The sequence below is a fragment of the Stegodyphus dumicola genome, chromosome 2 (assembly GCF_044657685.1).
Source record: "Stegodyphus dumicola isolate Sdum_Otavi_A_Nest chromosome 2, ASM4465768v1".
In the NCBI taxonomy this organism is placed as follows: Eukaryota; Metazoa; Arthropoda; class Arachnida; order Araneae; family Eresidae; genus Stegodyphus; species Stegodyphus dumicola.
The window spans coordinates 16,877,933-16,896,514 of record NC_140769.1 but is presented as its reverse complement, the minus strand read 5'-3'; the positions used below and the strand labels follow the sequence as shown (position 1 = coordinate 16,896,514).

Here is an 18,582-nt window from a genome sequence, read left to right as displayed (position 1 = left end):
ATTTCTTAAAATAAAATAATAATTTAAAAACTGTTGCAAACAATGAAATAAATTTACGTATGTATTCGTATATTTAGAAAACAAATTATTATAATAATATTAAAAAAATGCAAATAAGAGGATATGTAATATTAATTTACATGTCTTTTAATTTAGATGTTCTGTTTATGCACTCTAGCTCGGATTCAACTAAAGATTTCTTTTATATTATTCGGTTTTGTTTCTTTCCTCCGACAAAATTTCTCTAACTTGAACGTTTTCGCAGAAATGTCATGTTTCCTTATTCTCTTGTCCAATTCAATCTATATGCGTGCGCTAGGGCTTAGTCCGGAGGAAACAAAGAAGTCTTGATAACTTCAGGACAGTCGTGCTACACCCATAACAGAACATTTAGAACGAATTAACATAACATAAGAATAATAAATAAGAACTTTGAGAACTAATTAACATAACACTAGAATAATAAATAAGAACTTTTAGAACTAATTAATATAACATAAGAATAATAAATAAGAACGTTTAGAATTAATTAACCATAACTAACATTTAGAAGTTCAAAATTCCCTATCTGATGCATTTTGCATTCCAAGATTTTTAATTTGATGTTGTCAAGTTTAGCCTGAAATCTTTTACATTTGTATCCCTCCAACACCTAGCCGTAGTATTATGTTTAGTGTTTATTTAAGTGCGTTCTATTATCCCTCAAAGTTTGTTTTCATTAGTTTTTGAAATACTCTGGTTTAATGAGAAATAACGTATAGAATGTTAATGATATAAAACCTTTTTTAAAAGTGTTACAATTGATTTATAGAATGATTTGGAAGCCTATTACAAGGTATTCTTGCAATTTGGGATCGTCGGAAACAGACAAACACACATAATACTCAGCGTTACTTCTCAAAACAACCTTTATCTAGCACCTTTCGCCCATGTTCCTGTATTTATGCAAAGAACTGACGACAAAACAGAGTTTTTGAAGCGAGGTAGTCCGTGAATTCGTGACTCAGGTCTGCCTCATTTTCCCACGGAGGTGATCATACAGTTCACCTCTGTGTACTGGATAATAACCTCCAGTCGAAGGAAGATCTCATGAGACTGATCAGAAATCCTTCGTGGATCCTCTGTAGAATGATTAGAAAGAAATCCTGAAAAGTTTTCACGGAGGTGGTGTTCAGGGAACAGAGTAGGTGGTAATTTGTGGGTGATAAGTCCGGTGAACATATTGTCTTACAGTTAAGTCTGTGAATAGTATCCCTGGTTTTCCTTGCCACGCGTGGCCTTGCATTTCTATGAAAGTACAGCAAAAACTAGCAATTAGCCGGAGCTAGCTTTTTTTGCTGCATTGCATGTAGTATCCGTTGAAACTCTTGCGAGTTCAGGCCCTCAGTGACGGTGTAGCTTAGTAGCAGTAGCTCGTAATGCAGCATTTACCCACTAGGGTCACCCAGACACAGAGGATGATTTTGTATGGGTGCAGCAGTATCTTCGGGATTGAGGCACAGAGTGACGTAGTGACAAGCCATTGTTTGGTATGCTTGGAAGTGCCACCCACATTTTATCAATCATGAATACTAGGCCAAATATGTGCGTATTGCGGCGCTGAGACAGGCAACGGCATTGTTACTTGTTGTTCCTTATTGGTTTCCTACAATGTTTGGGTGCCCCCTTGCTTAACTTGCACATCTTCCATATAAAGTGCAGGTGAGGTTTGACTGTTTCCTCGAAATCCCGGAATCTTTCAGAAAGTTCGACTGATGTCCATCTCAGTTCTTTCACTTCAGGGCCTTATCATTCAATATCTGTGGTCGCCTATTGCGGGATTTATCACAAAGGCTCAAACCTTCTAGTCCAGACTTATGGAATCTTGGTGCAATCGTTTAAAGGGCATGCATTCTTTCCACATGTCTCATATCGATGATTTAATACAACTGTTGACAGGCCTATCTAAAATTCAGAGACACATATTTGGCAAATGTTGCTAAGAGAAATTACTTCCACAAAACCGTTTATAGAGACTGAATTAAATAGAAGCATTTTCAGTTCATTTCACATAATATAGTATATGTTATACAGGTCGTATTCGTCACTCATGAAGTCGTATTAGTCGCTCTTGGTGAACCTGTATAATATTGATATTATAGATATTGCCTAATAGCTAGAAAATACTTTAATTACCCACTAAACAATCGGACACAAGATTCTGGCAGCCTTGGATATGAAACGTCTTAGTCTGCAGACAGATTTTTTTTTTTATTAATGCAAACTTTTCCCAGAATTTTATTAATTAAATGAAGCAATTAATAAAAACAATTTAATAAAACACTTTAATAAAAACAATTCTGAAACAATTTGTAGTTGTTGCTTAATCGTATAGTAAGTAATTAGAATACAGTAAGGAAAATTAGTAAAAATAAATCTTGTTCGGATTTAAATTCGTTAAAATTTTAAATGCTTAATTAAATGCATTTATTACTTAGAATTACATGCGAAGATCTTAGCAACCGAGTTCAATCTTAACGATTCTTTAAATTGGAAGAAGGAAAGCAATAGCCACAAGTATATAAGAATATAAATTTTATTTACAAATTAGAGAATCATCACATATACAAACAAATTAGAGAATCATCATATATATAAAATAACATTAAACATTTTATACAGTGACACATTTGCTGCTTAGATAAAGCCAAAAAGTAACATTAAACCATTACGTTAAGGATTTGTGCATTTGAAGCTTAAAAGAAGACCGGAAACATTATAATAAAAAAATTACCGTAATGTTTGGCCTAGTACTATCAAAAGTCAGAATATTGTTTTAGCAGATAGTATTTCAGGACAGATTGAATTTTTGCATAAATATAGCACGAGCTTCAAGCAGGGAAGAATAATATTATTTTATTATAGCAAAGACAGAACGATGCACTTTTATTTTGAATTTATCGGTTTACACTAGTGGTCTTCACACTTTAAGGAATCTGCAAATCCTGGAACTATAACTCTTTTTTGTGGAGCCCGAAAACTATAATTTTTTATGAAATTTCTAAAGCTATTCCATATCATTTCTAGAAAACTAAACATAAAAAAATTGAAACATTTAAGATATGTCAATAGTACATGCACTTTATGTGGAATATAAAATCATTATTTCCTTACAATGTAAAAGATTTACTTCATTTTATTTTAAGTAACAAAGAAAATAGAAAAGAAAATATTCTTTAATCAGTTATCAATATGATTAGTTTTGAGTTCTATGCAGATTGAAATATTTTTAGAATTTTGATTTTTGACTTCCACAATCTCTTGCTTGAAATCCTGTGGCTTCCCAGAACATTGCTTGAAAACGAGTGGTTTATAATAATGCTTGGTTTTTGAAGCATTTTAAAATAGGCATTTTCATTAAGAAAATTAAATTCTGAAGAAAACTCACATTTAAATTTTAAAAATAATCGAAGCATTTTTATCTAAAAAATAACAAAAACCTAATAAAATAGTAAGGTAAATATACATATATTTATTTACGAGAAACTAAATTTCTCATTGTTTAATTAATCAGAGTGCTATTTTACAAACTAAAGAGATTTAAGAAGAAATTTACTTTAACAAAAATTGTTGAATTATTTGACACATATTTGAATATTATATACTTATATAAGATCTATGTAGCTCCTCAGTTATAAATTCTCAGAGTGTTGCCATTCGGCAGAAAACAATATGTTGGATTTATCTTTAGTAGTAATCTATAAATAACAAACAAACTGAGAAATTTAAAAGCAATAAATGCATTTATTAATAACTTGCATCTATATTTTATTTTTAATAGTATATTTAAGTGATATAAATTAAAATATGTGCAGAAATTTTGCAGTTCATAAAATATGTTTCTAATGCCGTATTTTACATTTTGTGGTATAATCTATTTTTTATTTTTATTCTCATGTACCTTGAACTTATTTTTCAAAAGAAAAAAAAGAGGAAATAATATAGTGATAGGATTTACACAATGGAAGAAATAGATAAAGTATATTAAAAAAAATTCATAAAGCATATTTTAATTAAATAAAGGCTGTATTTTACAATATCCTTGTGTGCCGACACAAGGGGAGAAATGGCTTATTACACGTAAAATATTTTGAAAGCAAAATTAGTTTTGCCATTCTTAAATAAGGATTACAAAGTATTATGAACATTTTTGAGATAATATGACAAAGAGCAGTAAGTAAGAGATAGCAAGTGTACCTTACATCATACAATAAAGATTATTATGACTATTGATTTGTACTACTGACTATAGATACACATACACTTTATTTTGTACTTTTTATACTTGTGACTTTTCGTTAATGTTTGCATCATAGAATTTCGTAATCGTCAAAATATATTTAACATTTCTAAAGGAGAAACAAGACTGAATGTTATTTAGAAGTCAAAATATAAAACACTTTATTCACTTTTTGACAGCATTTTAATCTTTATTTCTTTTTAAAATAAATAACCGAGTTAATATACATTTCCAGTTTTAATAAATATTTTACTAAATAATAATAATGGTTCATTTTCACAATATCTTCTTTCAGTGCTATTGTATTATTAGTAGAAAGAATAATATCAGTTTAGATAAATGAAAACAGTGTGCATAATATATGCTTTATTAAGTAACAATGACTCATATTTTTATTATTCTATTGAACTGAATTGTTTCTATGTTAAGTACTGTTTGAAATTGACGATTTCAAAATACTGCGATGCAATTTAGTCAAAAATGTCAGTTTTCGTGATAAACGCAAGTATAAGATATATATATTTACATATATGGACAGTGTAATTAAAAACAATCTGAATATTTAAACGGTGCAAGCAAATTTGACCATTTATATAATTTAATAGACTCTAGATTTTCAAAATAATAATCTGTACAAAAGACATCAAAATTTGAAATCAACAGTACGCATAAACCAAATTCTTTACAGGAAATGACTTTCATATACGTATATATTAAATATATACAGAAGATTTTTTTAACTCATTTTATATAATTTGTAAAGAAACCCTATTTTTGAAAGGAATTTCTTAAATAATCCAAAATACAACATCTTTCTTTTTAACGTCTAAATAGACGAACGCTCTAGGTTTAAAACAATATATCTATAACCTACTCTAAATATTTTTCAAATGATGGGTAGAGACTATTTGGCAAAAATTGGATGTCACGCCACAGCTATCATGACTATAAAATTCATTATTTACAAAGTTTCTTTTGATAAGATTTGTTAGGATGAACACAATGGTGATGACCATTACTGAACCTGATATTCTAGGACAGGGTTAAAAACCTGCCAGAAAATGAGGAATCATCCGTATGCGATGGCTACTTCAAATCCCTATCACGTGGATTGCCTTGGGATCGCGCACATTTGGAAGGGTTGGGCAGTCATAGATAAAGCTGCGATTCCTTCAACAGGAGGTAGAGGATGGCCTTCAGGGACTTTTAGTTCAAATTCCTGTAGAAGACAGGAAAGGAAAAGAAACACTTCCATTCGAGTAAGACTATCTCCAATGCACATTCTTCGACCTGGAAAAATATATGTAAAATATTAATGGGTAAAATTACTTCAAGAAGAATAATATAAAAATAATAATGTTTGTTGTGAATCCTCTAGCTTAATAATTTAATAAATGATGGAGAGTAAATGTAATGGTTTAATATATTAAAAATGAAGAAAAGAAGCAGGGAAATATCTATTTTCAAGGTTTTTGTGAAGTGTTTCTTTGGACAGTTGTAAGTTGTTAATATTTTACGTAAATAAATTGTGATAAAAATAAAATTTATGAAATAGTTATTTTAGCCCAAAGGGCGTTAGCCCAGAAGGGCTATTAATTTCGAAAAGCCATTTTACGTCGATTCACCTTTCAAACTGTTGCCGCCAAATATTATCGCCGTGTATTATATTTAAAGAAACTAAAGAATGAATGCATGAATGTTTCTCGCACTGTGAAGAAACAACGGTACCTATAGCCATCAAATTTTGAATAACGTAGTCCTCCAACCGAACATGGGCACTTGGAAGCCCGAATTTTGAATTTCAAATTTGTTTCATTCTCTCTTTTAAATTTTGTAAAACTTTAAATAATTTTTGATTAACAAACTCGACGATTTCAAAGCGAGCAATGACAACATTGTACGAAAAAAAAAAAAAAAATTATCTCCAGCAGGATAGACTGTGTATCGGAAATTCTAAAGATATGCTGTTTTTAAATATTTTATGATATTGCTGTTGAATAGAATTTTGTGTCTTTTAAGTGAGAAGAGCATTGTATTTAATAAATAAAGGTAACACACAAAAAGTTAAAAAAAAATTCTTTTGGGGCGTAGCGTAAATATAAAATCTTCCAGATTTTTTTTCTTTTTCTTTGCATTTAGCTAACAATCAAGACATCGGTTATGTTTGTACATTTTTATGCTATAAAATGTAAATTTAATTCAAGATATTAGACTTTTAAACAGTAATACTGTAATTGATAAGTAAAATAATATAAAATAAATTTCTTTGGAAGATTCTAAAATTGCTCAGAAGCGAAAGTATAAAAACGTACTTTTCATAGTGCTGCCATCTATTGTCAATACAGTCTACTAAATAGATTATTTCAAATAACTATGACAGATGGCAGCACTACAAGAACTGAATTGCAACTCTTCGGAACACCACGATAAGGTATAAAAAATATTGTTTAACTGCTTTAGAAAACATTGCTTTGATACTTACCAACTGAGAAAGGCATGAAGTAAGATGGTTTGACCACCCGCCCATTGACTAGAAAACGTTCGGGACGAAATTCTTCCGGATTTTCCCACAATTCGGGATCCATATGCACCGCCCATAAGTTTGGCAGGATGTGAGTGTTCTTCGGAATCAAATAACCATCCAGTTCAGTATCACTATAAAGAAAAGCATTACTTTATTAGAAATAACTCTGATTTTAAACACAAATTAATTTCTTTTTGAAACATTTCTTAACTACTTAAAAAGTTATTAAATTATTATGAAAGGGGGGGGGAAGTATGAGACGCTCGTAATCTCAAATTCCACAAATCGTGTGCGAGTGTGTGTGGGTGTGTGGGGTGGGGACGGAATCGAAACTCAAGCAGTGAGCTTTTCCTAATTTTTTTTTAATCATTCGAATCTTATTCTAAGCGTCCCTCTTTTCCGTGTTACAAACTGGAAAAGAAAGTGAAAAAAATTGGACGACACGTTAGCGACCTGTACTAACCATTTTAAAGAACTAATTTGCTCCAAAATCTTGTTACTTATTATATAATTGTATATGGTATGTGGTTGACTGACCACATATCATATACAATTGGTATGCGGCATTGACAATAACAGGTAAAAGCCATCAATATTCGAAAAATGAGATAGAGACTTCAGTTTCTAGTTCCAACTGAGAAAACTGAGTAAAACTTTTTTTAACATGCAGGAAGAGATTATTTCCCGAAAGATTAGGGCGAACTTCTTAAACGGAAAAATATTTCATTCTAAAACCTTTTATGTGAGAAAATTTAACATGATTGAAATATATTTGGAAATTTGAGAAATATATTTCTTAAATAGGTTTACAGCATTTATGTCTGTATCGCAGCAATAGTACGTGGACTTACTCAAGGGTGGCATGAGCATTGCCCAGAGCGATGACATTGGCACGTCTAAGGACTTCTAAGATGGTAGCCTCCATGTAGGGCATGTGGGGCATATCTTCGAGTTCTGGTGTCCGATTTTGTCCTACCACACGGTCGATTTCTTCCCGAAGGCGAGCTTGAACATCAGGGTTTCTTATTAGGAATAGGATACTCCATTCTAAAGTAGAAGTGACTGTTTCTACTCCTGCGCTGAAGATATCTCCCATTACTTGGACTAGTTGCTCTTCTGTTGGAAGAAGAAAAACAGGAATTCAAAATTTTAGGTAAAATTAAACCAAGTATTTATAATTTTACCACTCAGAAAACAGAATTCATTGTTAATAATTTTGATCAATATATTAAAAAAAATGCAATAAATCTCTCTTTTTTTTCTGATGCTCTTCTTTAAAAATTAAATAAACTATTTCCAGTTTTTAGGAGCAGAGCAAGACGTTTAAACTCAGTACAGAAACTTTGAAAATCTAAGCATAGAAACTTAAAAATATACTTCGATGTTCTTTGAGCTGAATAACATAGAAAATGCAGCTTTTTATGCGTATTAATAGTAGCTATCCCAGCTCTAAATTTTATATAAACTTTGTCCCAGCTTCACTCTTGTTTAAATGGAAAGAATAAGTATTGTCTTAAATAATAGCGGATTCTTATTATACTGAAACTCAGGAACTATTTGATATCTTGATTCTTAATACCAGAAAATAAGGGAGGAAAAATAAATTGAACTCGGAAATTTTACATCAGAAAATAATTAAACTATGTTCCAGCCTGTTTGCAACTGCTGAAAATCTAAGTAGTAGCTGCAGATTTATCGCAGTTATTAAAAACATTTTTAATATAAACTAAAAGAATGAAAATAAATCGGTGGTACAACCAGTGATTGGCAAAAGGGATTAAAGAATATCGTCTGTGATTTTGCCAGATTTAGGAATGGTCAGTGAAAATGTTTAAAATTGCTTTGTTTAGTTTGATGCGAAAATGAATTAGTTACTAATTGAACGAATTGATGTTTCTATCGTTTCCACTTCAAAATCAATCCTTCACTGAGACAGAAAGCCAAATGGACTTAAAGAGCAAACGCTGAGGTTGCTTTTGATTTTTAAATTGGTTGGGCTTCAATCTAAAAACCGCGAAAAGCACCTATATTATCACTAGTAAAGCTAATTTCTAACTGTATATTATTAAGTTTTCCTATCAAAACCTCATAGACATTAATTACAAATCCTCCAAAGCAAGGCTCCGAGATTCATGTGATTCCCATCGTTCATTTAGAAAGTCAAATTTTTTTGAAGACTTAAACTTCCACTTACATATTCAGTAATTTATTGAAATTTTATTATAACTAAGGGAGTTGTAGGCTGTTATATGCCTCTGATTACAGAGATACATTACACTGCAAAAGCTAGTAGTCATAATGAAATCTTAGCAAAGTTTCTTAAGGAATGGAACAAAGGTATATCTCATTGGCTACACTATAAAATTATTCTCGCGATGTAATAAAAGAAAGATACTCACCAGAGAAGAAAGTTGGTTCATTGGATTCTTCAGCCTTTTTTTGTTGGAGGTAGAAGGCATCCACAAAGTCCCTCACTGTCTCTTCGTCCATAGTTTCTTTGTGCTTTTCGGCGATCTCACGAAAATATGCAGCAGTTTCCTCCTTATTGCGTACAATTTTCGCGTAGGAGTGGTTCCAACCAGGCATATGTCGCAAAGAAGGGATGAAGTTGACGGGCACAGCCAGCGTCAAGAGGCGGAAGCCTTCATCAAACAGGGCCAGAAGGCGCTTGAAGCCTTCGTCGTCTTCCTCGAAGGTAACGCTCATCAGGATAGATCCAACCACATTGCTGACAGCTCGGGCCAAGGAAGTTCGAGCGTAGTATGGGGAGCCAGAAGCTGCCCTCAAAGACGTTAGAAATCCTCTCACTTGTTTCTGGAAAAGAAGCAAGGAAATAGCTCACTACCTAATTGATCTAAAGCGACATACTACATAATTTTAGCATTTAACTGAAAATCAAAGACCACGTGTGATGTTAAATACAAAAACTGACATAAATTATTAAGTTACTCTAAGTTAAATGAATTATCACTTAAGTTACTATAAGTTATAATGTATTTGCTTAAGTTATTGTTTTATCACAACACGAATTTCCGCGTTTATTTTCACTACTAATTACACATTTTTGCGCAGATGTAGAATAAATCCTTCAATTTCTGATTTCTTCCAGTTATTTTTTTAAAGTTCTGTTATAACTATTAGGTAATACATGAATTTATTTTATAGTGCTTCCCCATAACCTGCAACTTCAGGCATACTCTGCAATGTAATCCTATTCCAAAATCCAAAATTAAGAGACTGAACTTGGAATTACTAAGTTTTTTTGGACTTGTGAAATATGAGAAAACGTCATTTCCCAAAATTGCAGAAAGTCCTCTCCTTTGCCTATCATTACCAATAAGCAGTTTCGATGCCGAACGATCCTTTTCTAAAACCGTGCTAGTTAATGAAGGAAATTTATGTATGTGGAATATATCATGCGTAATACATCGTCCGACGGAAATTCCTTACCTGAATTAATGGTTTGATTATGTTTCAAATGTTTTGGTATATCCAATGTATTAATAAAATTTCAGTTAAAATGCAAATAATTTTTGTTAAGTATTTGTTATTTGGCGCCATTGCTTCGCTTTTCGTATAGACCCTTCTCCCGAAATGTTAATAATCCTTGATAACGAAATGTTTTAAGGAATTGTTAGTGTAATTTCCACCGCTAAAGTTAGGTTCAGCAAGCCTTTAGCTAAAGTTATTGTCTTTGTGTAGTCTTAGACTGCTTATCTCCTTACACAAGGTCCCCTTAAAAAGTTTTTTTCGTGATTTACATTGAAGTTCCTTTAAAACACAATTTTCGGAATTAAACTTCCTACACATGGGTTCCCTCTTTTTAATACATTCTACTAAATTTATAATATATACTTATAATATATTAATTATATATATATATAATAGAATGATGTAAAATTCATTGAATTCGAAAACAAGTTTTTCTAATACTTGCGCAATAGCTGCAAAGTAAGATAATAATAATTTATTTACTAAAGAAATATTGATTATATTATCTCCTAATATAAATTTAGAAGAATGTATCAAAAAGAGGGACAATGAATTTTATATCATTGAATATATATATATATTATATATCAAGCGCTTTTCAGTCATATTACTTTTTAGGCTAAGGGCCTCCTATTTTTATTCCTCAATTCGGAACTTTTCCGTAGCTTTTTATTATTTTAATTTTTATGTAATTTATTTAAACTGATTTGTTTTCACATTTATTTCCTCATAATTTTGATTTAAAAAAAACTCTTTTTCATCCTTCATTTTATTCAATTTTGATATGTGCATTTCTTGTTAGCAAGTAACTCGCCTTTCATGATTTAATTTTGATTTCATTAATGTCTCTTGATTATATATATATATCTATATATACGTGTGTGTAAATATATATGTCTATCATCTGATATATGACCAACGATTAAATGCAAAGAAATTAATTATTAGTTACGAATTAACAATAATTTTTAGCTTAAACTTTATTCTCTCCAGCTAATGAAATAATAAATATCTACTATATATATTCTGTAATTACTTCCTAGTTTGAAATAAAAGCAGGCGCCATGCTTTGGTTATAACGATATTTCACCGGATTCCGTATTAAGAACGCGTAGAATTACGCAAGGGAAACCTAAAAACAAGAACGCCCGATTTTACGCTCAATCCCCAAATGGAAAGCGGAGAGAAGTCTGGGGTCGTCGAACTCTACGAACGTCCTTGATCCAGTTCGTTCCGCCTCCTAACGCAGCAGTGGGCCACCCGGTGAAACACTTTCTCTTGCCTTTCTTTCTCTCTCCCTTTTTGAGACCCGTTTCTCCTCTTCTTTCATCGCCATTTTGTTTCGGTTTTTTATTTTTTGCCTTTTCGGCTTGCCGTAAAAAATACGGAAACCGAGACTCGCGCGCATGAATGGCTTTCCGGTTTTGGAGGGAATTCCGATGCTTCTTTGCAGTGCATGTTGGGAAGGATTGTGTAATTCGCTTTGTGTAGTATTTTATTGGACGAACGATGCTCCAGAGATTATCTACTATTACATGCATTCCAGGTCCTTTTGGAGAGAATTTTTTACTGGACGCCTCTGGTATAATTAGGTCTTATTACAGTTTTAAATGCATTTACATGTTTTCATTTATGTGAAAATAGTTAAATGCAGTTACAATTGCAAAACTGAAAACTTTTAATTCGCAGTCAGAGTTTAACTTATTGCAATTATTATTCAGAATTTACTTTTTCTTATGTCTGTTAGGCTTATGCAATAACCGTTCAAATGTAGCGCAAATATTCTGCCCGTGATAATAATGTAAGAAAAACAATGATTATAATAATTTAATTACTGGTTTCAAGACCTTCTCACATTTTCTAGGCCTTTTAAACATTTGTATTATAACTGGAAGGGAAGCACGCTAATGTAAAATTTAAAATTAAGCAAATTGCAATCTTAGAACTGACACAGATTAAAAAAAAAAATTCTCTTGTTTTCGAAATCCTCTGTTCTTTAAGAGCAAAACTTTTGTTTTTAAAGGAAAAAAAAAATCTATAGTTTAATAATTATGATGCGTTTTGATGATTCGCAATAATAACAAAATAATAATGATAACGAAAGAGGTAGAAAGTAATAAGAGAACAGGAATATTTAAACGGTTATTTTAATTTTTCAGTTCTATAATTATTTTATAGGATTATATTTGAAGGACATATTTTTTAACACAATAGAATTTTGAAAAATGGTTATTTTGTTATAGAAGCACTAGTATCAGTAATGACAAGGAGAAGTAAATGTTATAAATAAATATTGGTCTTACTTAATTTATTTTCATTTTTTCGTAATATGTAACATAAATTATTAATTGCATTGTACTCTATAAAATAATTCTATATTTAAATGCTTTAAATCAAAAAGCGCATCTTTATGGAAAATGCCAGAATAATTGATAAGGCACTAATTATTAAGTTCGGGTTAAACTGTTTTAATGAATATTTTCAATCATTAACATAATAAATAATTGTTTTTATCATTAAAAACAACAATAAAAATTTTAATTCAGATCAAAATCAAACACGTATCAGTTTTTTTAGTAATCAGCCAACAATGGATATTAAATTTTTGCAGTAGAAGCTACCCAAAACTGTTTCAAGCTTTTAGTGATATTAATCTTTTAAAGTAACATATGTGTTCTATGTGATTGTTATTTTATCATTTAAGTAAATACTGATTTTTCCTCACGAAAATCGTGAATATTTAAGTTTATCCATCCTGTGAACTACTATAAAAAGCTGGACATTTTTAGGCTTTTTCACTCTAATTATGATAATTATATAAAAATTTTGCTAGTTGTAATAAAGTCGTGGTATTTTGGCAACAGAATGCAACGAAAGCGATCAAGATCGAATATTCGGCGGAATAACATAAAGGTAAACATGGTTTTAACTTTCTAATGTTTTTTTAACGCTGAAATGAAAATTATCAAGATTTTATCAATATATTAATGTTTGTACATATGCATCTAAATTTCAAAATTCAGCCAAAATTTCAAAATTTTATAACTTTTGAGTTTAATAATTTATTTTTAACACTTTAAAATTAAGAAGTATAGTATACCAGTAGATGAATCACTTGTTTTACAGATTTTGTTTCAGCGAATTCTAGCATATGAATTTATTTTTAGAGTTGAATCATTCATTTTTAACACATTAAAATTATCAAACTTTCTCGTAGATGAGTTGCTTGTTTCCACAATAGATGTGTTTTTGTGTTCATAAGCAACCGCATCGTATAAATATTCCGAACAAAATTATAAATTTAATCCCAAAATAGCTAAAAGCGTATATAAATAGTACTGAGGGAATTGCGATAACTAAAGCACGATATCACGGCAGAAAAATTAGAAAATAATGTAATCAATAAATATTAATGTAATCAAAAAATAATATTTTTAGACTGCTCTGTTCTATAGTTTCTTATTACAGAGGATGAAACAAATTTGCAAGTTAATTATTTTCATATTATATACCGATAATTCTTTACATGCTTCTAAAATCAAGCTAGATACTTTTCTTTAAACTGAGATAGACTGGGCACTGAAACCGTAAATTTTACGGGGGGGGGGAGAACTTTCTTTTTTCTTTGAATGTTAGAAATTTTTAAAGTTTTTTTTTTTTAATTTTCACTAATTATTATCTTACAGAATGCACTATATTTAAGATTCACTTACCAGTATATTATTCTGTAAGAAATCTCTGCTGGGTCCAAAGTTTTTGGCACCAAAATCACGTAAGACACTATGTATGAAAGATCTCTGTTCTCTCCATCGAGCGCCGTCGGAGTTGATGACGCCTATGATGAAAAATTATTATGTAATTTTAGGTAATTCAGATCTTCTGGTGTGACTATTTAATACAATATTTTTAAATTCCTAATCCATATTATTGCTGTAGATTACATGTTATGTAAATATTATTAAAAACGTTAGAAAAAATAAACAACAGTGGTTTTAGCATTATAATGTTAAAAATAGTCTTATTAATAAGCCTAATATTTCGCTTTTAATACTTGTTTTTAAGAATTATAATGGTATAATTCATATTGCATAAATATCAGTTTTACTATTACTACTTCTAATTCATTTTAATAATAATAATAATAATAATAATAATAATAATAATAATAATAATAACAAAAGTAATAACAATTCATTTTTAATAAATCCATTTAAGACTAGCAATAACGAGATACTATTCCATTTTTAATAATTAATAAATATTAAAGTCGTGAACTTTGTAACATATCAAAATTCTTATTGCTCGAAAATAAAAAAGAAATATGCAATGCAAAATTGCAAAACAATAAATATATGAAATAAAAAATAAAGATCAGGTTTTTGAAAGAAAATTCATTTACTAAAAATTATAAATAAAGAAAAGTAAATTAAATAGAAATTATAAATACAGTTTTGGAATACGAAATAAAATTCAGTTTCTAAAAATAATAATAATAAAAAAATTCTGCATGCAGAGTGAAAGACAAAAATTAAGAGTTAAAAGCAATGATTTTACTTTAAACAAATAATAATAATTAAGAAAATCAAATTTCTTTAGCATGCCATTAAAATTATATTACTAAACGCATTCTGTAGCATGAAATAAGAATTCTTCAGTAAAAAAACTTTTCGTACATGTAGTATTATTTTACAATATTAATGATTTCTTTAACTGGGGGAAATTTCGGAAAACAATAGTATTAAAATGTAGCATTTTGTAGACCGAAATGTTTAAATAGAAGCAAAGCAATTTTTTTTTCCAATAAGAAAATCGTTAAATGGCTAGAAAATTGATTTTGGTGTGTTAAGAATCTCCGTTTTTCTTAGACATTTACTGGCTGAAATTTTAACGGAATTCTGAGTAAAGTAAACATAAAATTTGCAGTTTTGGTATTAGATTGTGTATAAAATAGTCATGATACTGTTTTAAAGCCTATCAAACTTCGGTGGTATTTATTGGCTATGGGAGATGCTTTTATGTTAGTTTATCATTCTGAGGATGCTAGAAAAATCGGATCAAAATGTTCACTTACCGTAACCTTGTAAGATTTTTGTCAGTTCCGTGTCCGGTCGACCGGAGAAGACTTGCTGCTTGAAAGCGTGCCGGATGAGGTTATGATCATTGATAACGACTACTCTTTTCGCACCTAAGTATATCTGGTAGACTGATCCAAACTTTTTGCCTAAATTCGTGAGAGTCAGATGATAGTCCTTTCCCAGAAATGGCAAGTAACCCACAATAGGCAAACCCATTGGTCCTGGCGGAAGAGGATTGCTTCCAAGTCGCCTCAGCCGAGACATCCATATCCGGACAACAAGCAGGACTCCAGCGAATACCATCAAAGTCCGGCTAGTGGACGTCAGATGGGAGAACCAAAACGGTAAGCTGAGCATGACTTGACACTGGAGCGATTGTCAATGTTGGTCGATGTAAAGATCGATTTTTATAGGGAGGTTGGATAGTGGCGGGGTTGGCCGGCTGCCCTACTATTGGACGCGGGGGGTATAAAGGCACCGCCTCCCTCCCTCCCATCTACGCACACCGGGCCAAGTTCCGCTAAGGTTTGGATGACCTGGTAAAGGCGGCAGCCAGTTTTCCCATCTGCACGCCCACAGATTTTTTTTTACTTTTTCGTTGTTATTTTTTCTACCTTAGTTTTTCTTTCTTCTTTTTGCTCTATCATTCGTGCACGTATTCGAATTTTTCTTTTTGTTATTATTACTATCTTTTATGAATGTGTGGATGACAACTTCCCCCTTTTTTTTCTTGCTTCTTCTATTCCAGAGGGAAATACTACCTTGGAATGGGCGTTCTTCATTCGCACACTTGACCGTCGTTTCGATTTGCTGCTCAGAAAATCAGCCACTTGCTTTTCAGCAGCGATAAGTCTTTGATGGTTTGCTGTACAGCGCGTGTGGCAAACATCTTTCTCAAAGGGATGATGGGAGTGTTTTTGCAGAATGATAATACTTTGCAGGTGAGGAAGTCGCGCGTTATCGTTTGCAGGTTAAGTGAAAAAACAGCAAATGTCGCTCAAAAATATTGAGTTATTCTGTTATCTCAAAACGAGAAAATTCCTCTAATTAATTTCAAACCATAGTTGTGTTTTTATGGAAAATAAGAGACTTTCTCCGATGTTAAAACTGCTTTCTTTTTAAATCAAAATTTTCGAGCTAACTAAAGTTTGGAATATGCAAGCGACTGCTGAGAGCGCAATTGATAAAGAAGAGATGAGAGTATGTTGGGATGATTGTTTATATTTTGTATCTGGCAAAAGTAGTTGGATTTCATTTAATCGTTATCAAAACTCAGGAACTTATTTCCCTCTCCACCTCATCCTCATCGTGCTAGAGGTCAATGAACTCCGCGTAGCAGATCTGAGCATGAAACAGAATTAAAGACTGGGGATTTGCAATAAATCTCCTTTACAATAGGTTCACAAATTTTTAATTCTATGATCATTTGAAGTTGTATTTTTTTATAATTTATTAATCGTTAATTTTTGAAACGAAAGAGATATATTTTTAGACTGTTTGCTTTAAGAAATAAAACGTTTTAATAATTTTTTAAATAAGAAATTTAAGTTTCTAGCTGGTAAAATTTTCTTTACCTCTTTTATTTTCCTTTCTTGTTTCACTGCATTTTATAAACGTCTTTTTGAGCAAATTTAAGAATAAAAATTAACCGCTTCGGAAATGTTTTGGGAAAGTAACGTTTGTATGATACTTTTGAAAGCACCTTATTTTGGAAATAAATTCAAGTTTTATTTGGAAGGTTATAATGCATTTGTGACATTTTTGAAGAAATTCATTTTATGAAATAAACTAAAATTTTTCTTCTCTTAATTTTTTTTTCTTTTTCTTTCTTTTCTTTTTTCTTTCTTTCTTTCTTTCTTTCTTTTTTTTTTTTTTTTTTTTTTTTTTTTTGAATGCCTTAATTTAAAATTTGTTCAAAATTATTTTAATAATATTTAATTGGAAGATACGCGTAATTATTATGATTATTATGTCATTTTGGATCTTTCGCAAATTTAACTGTTCAGAACATTTAATTTAAAAAAGTACAGTTGTTTTGAATGAAGGTGAATGAAAGAATATTTGAAAAAACATCTTTAATTTTTCGTTGGAATACTTATTTAAATGAGTGGCTAGATGCCTATTGAAAAATAAAGGTTAGCTAATGAAATATTTTTGCCTTTAAAAGAAATATTGGATTGAAAAGTACATATTTTGAATATATTTGAAGCAACAGCCGAGGAAGGGAGAATTTAATAATAGAACATTTTTATTTGGAAGGGGGGACGAATGAGAAAGTTGACATCCATAAAGATACTAAAGTTAGCCCAGTTATTATAAACTGTAATTTTACAAAATTAGAGTTACTGAATAAGCTTCAAAAGAATAACTTTGCATTTATTCCTAGTTTTCGAAGATAATTTCAAGAAAGTATATTAAGAATCTATATATATCTTTTTATAATAGATGTTAATTATTCGGGTTAGTAAATTAATTACCTTTGTCTGTTTTATGATAGTGAATGCTTAACGCACAGTAATCCATTATTAAATATAAGAAATGGATTCAATAAATACTTGAAGTTTAATAAATTAAAATTTTAAATTCGAGACTATTTCAATAGTTTAAAGGCAATGAAATGTTTCCGCTATACAAAAAGCAGCTTAAAACTACTCATGATTAACGGTAAATGACTTAATAACATAATATAGCAATACTAAAGTATATTATACTGCTCATATTTTTTTATGATGAACTTATATAAAATAGGACTCTTATAGTGCATCTTCTTAACTCAAATATACATTTTATATCATTTTTATAAAGAAATGTAATCCTTTATTAAAAATTCTCTATAAGATACCTAATGCATAATGCCTACCTAAATTCTCCATAAGATTAAAGAATGTTTAGGAAGTTGATGCATTTTTAAACTCTCTATAAGAAATGTAAACAAGAAATTTTATTTACCTCTTTAATCATGCTTGATCAACTGCTACTTTTCACAAATGAGAGAATAATTTTTTTCTCAGTTTCCAAATTTAAAACTTTCCCGCTAAAATTTGTAAAATAATTTTCCAAAAATTTGGATGCATGTATATTTGCAATTTGCATTTTATTTTAAACGATTTTGAGGTACTGAAATGGCTATTGCCGTTTTGTTTCTAAAAAACCAATTTTTCTTCACATGATAAAGTCACAAAGTGTGGAATTAAATATTAATACGATTTGTA

General features: G+C 30.5%; 1 protein-coding gene across 1 annotated transcript; it reads right to left on the bottom strand.

Moving 5' to 3' along the window:
- Window positions 1-2,557: 2,557 nt before the first annotated feature.
- LOC118197322 (cytochrome P450 18a1-like) lies at window positions 2,558-15,797 on the bottom strand. Its single transcript, XM_035368814.2, has 6 exons — window positions 15,367-15,797; window positions 14,009-14,130; window positions 9,203-9,617; window positions 7,655-7,919; window positions 6,762-6,934; window positions 2,558-5,569 (listed from the first exon to the last, which is right to left on the bottom strand). The coding sequence occupies exons 1-6, from the start codon at window positions 15,725-15,727 to the stop codon at window positions 5,382-5,384; spliced, it is 1,524 nt and encodes a 507-aa protein (XP_035224705.1). The 5' UTR covers window positions 15,728-15,797; the 3' UTR covers window positions 2,558-5,381.
- Window positions 15,798-18,582: the final 2,785 nt, after the last annotated feature.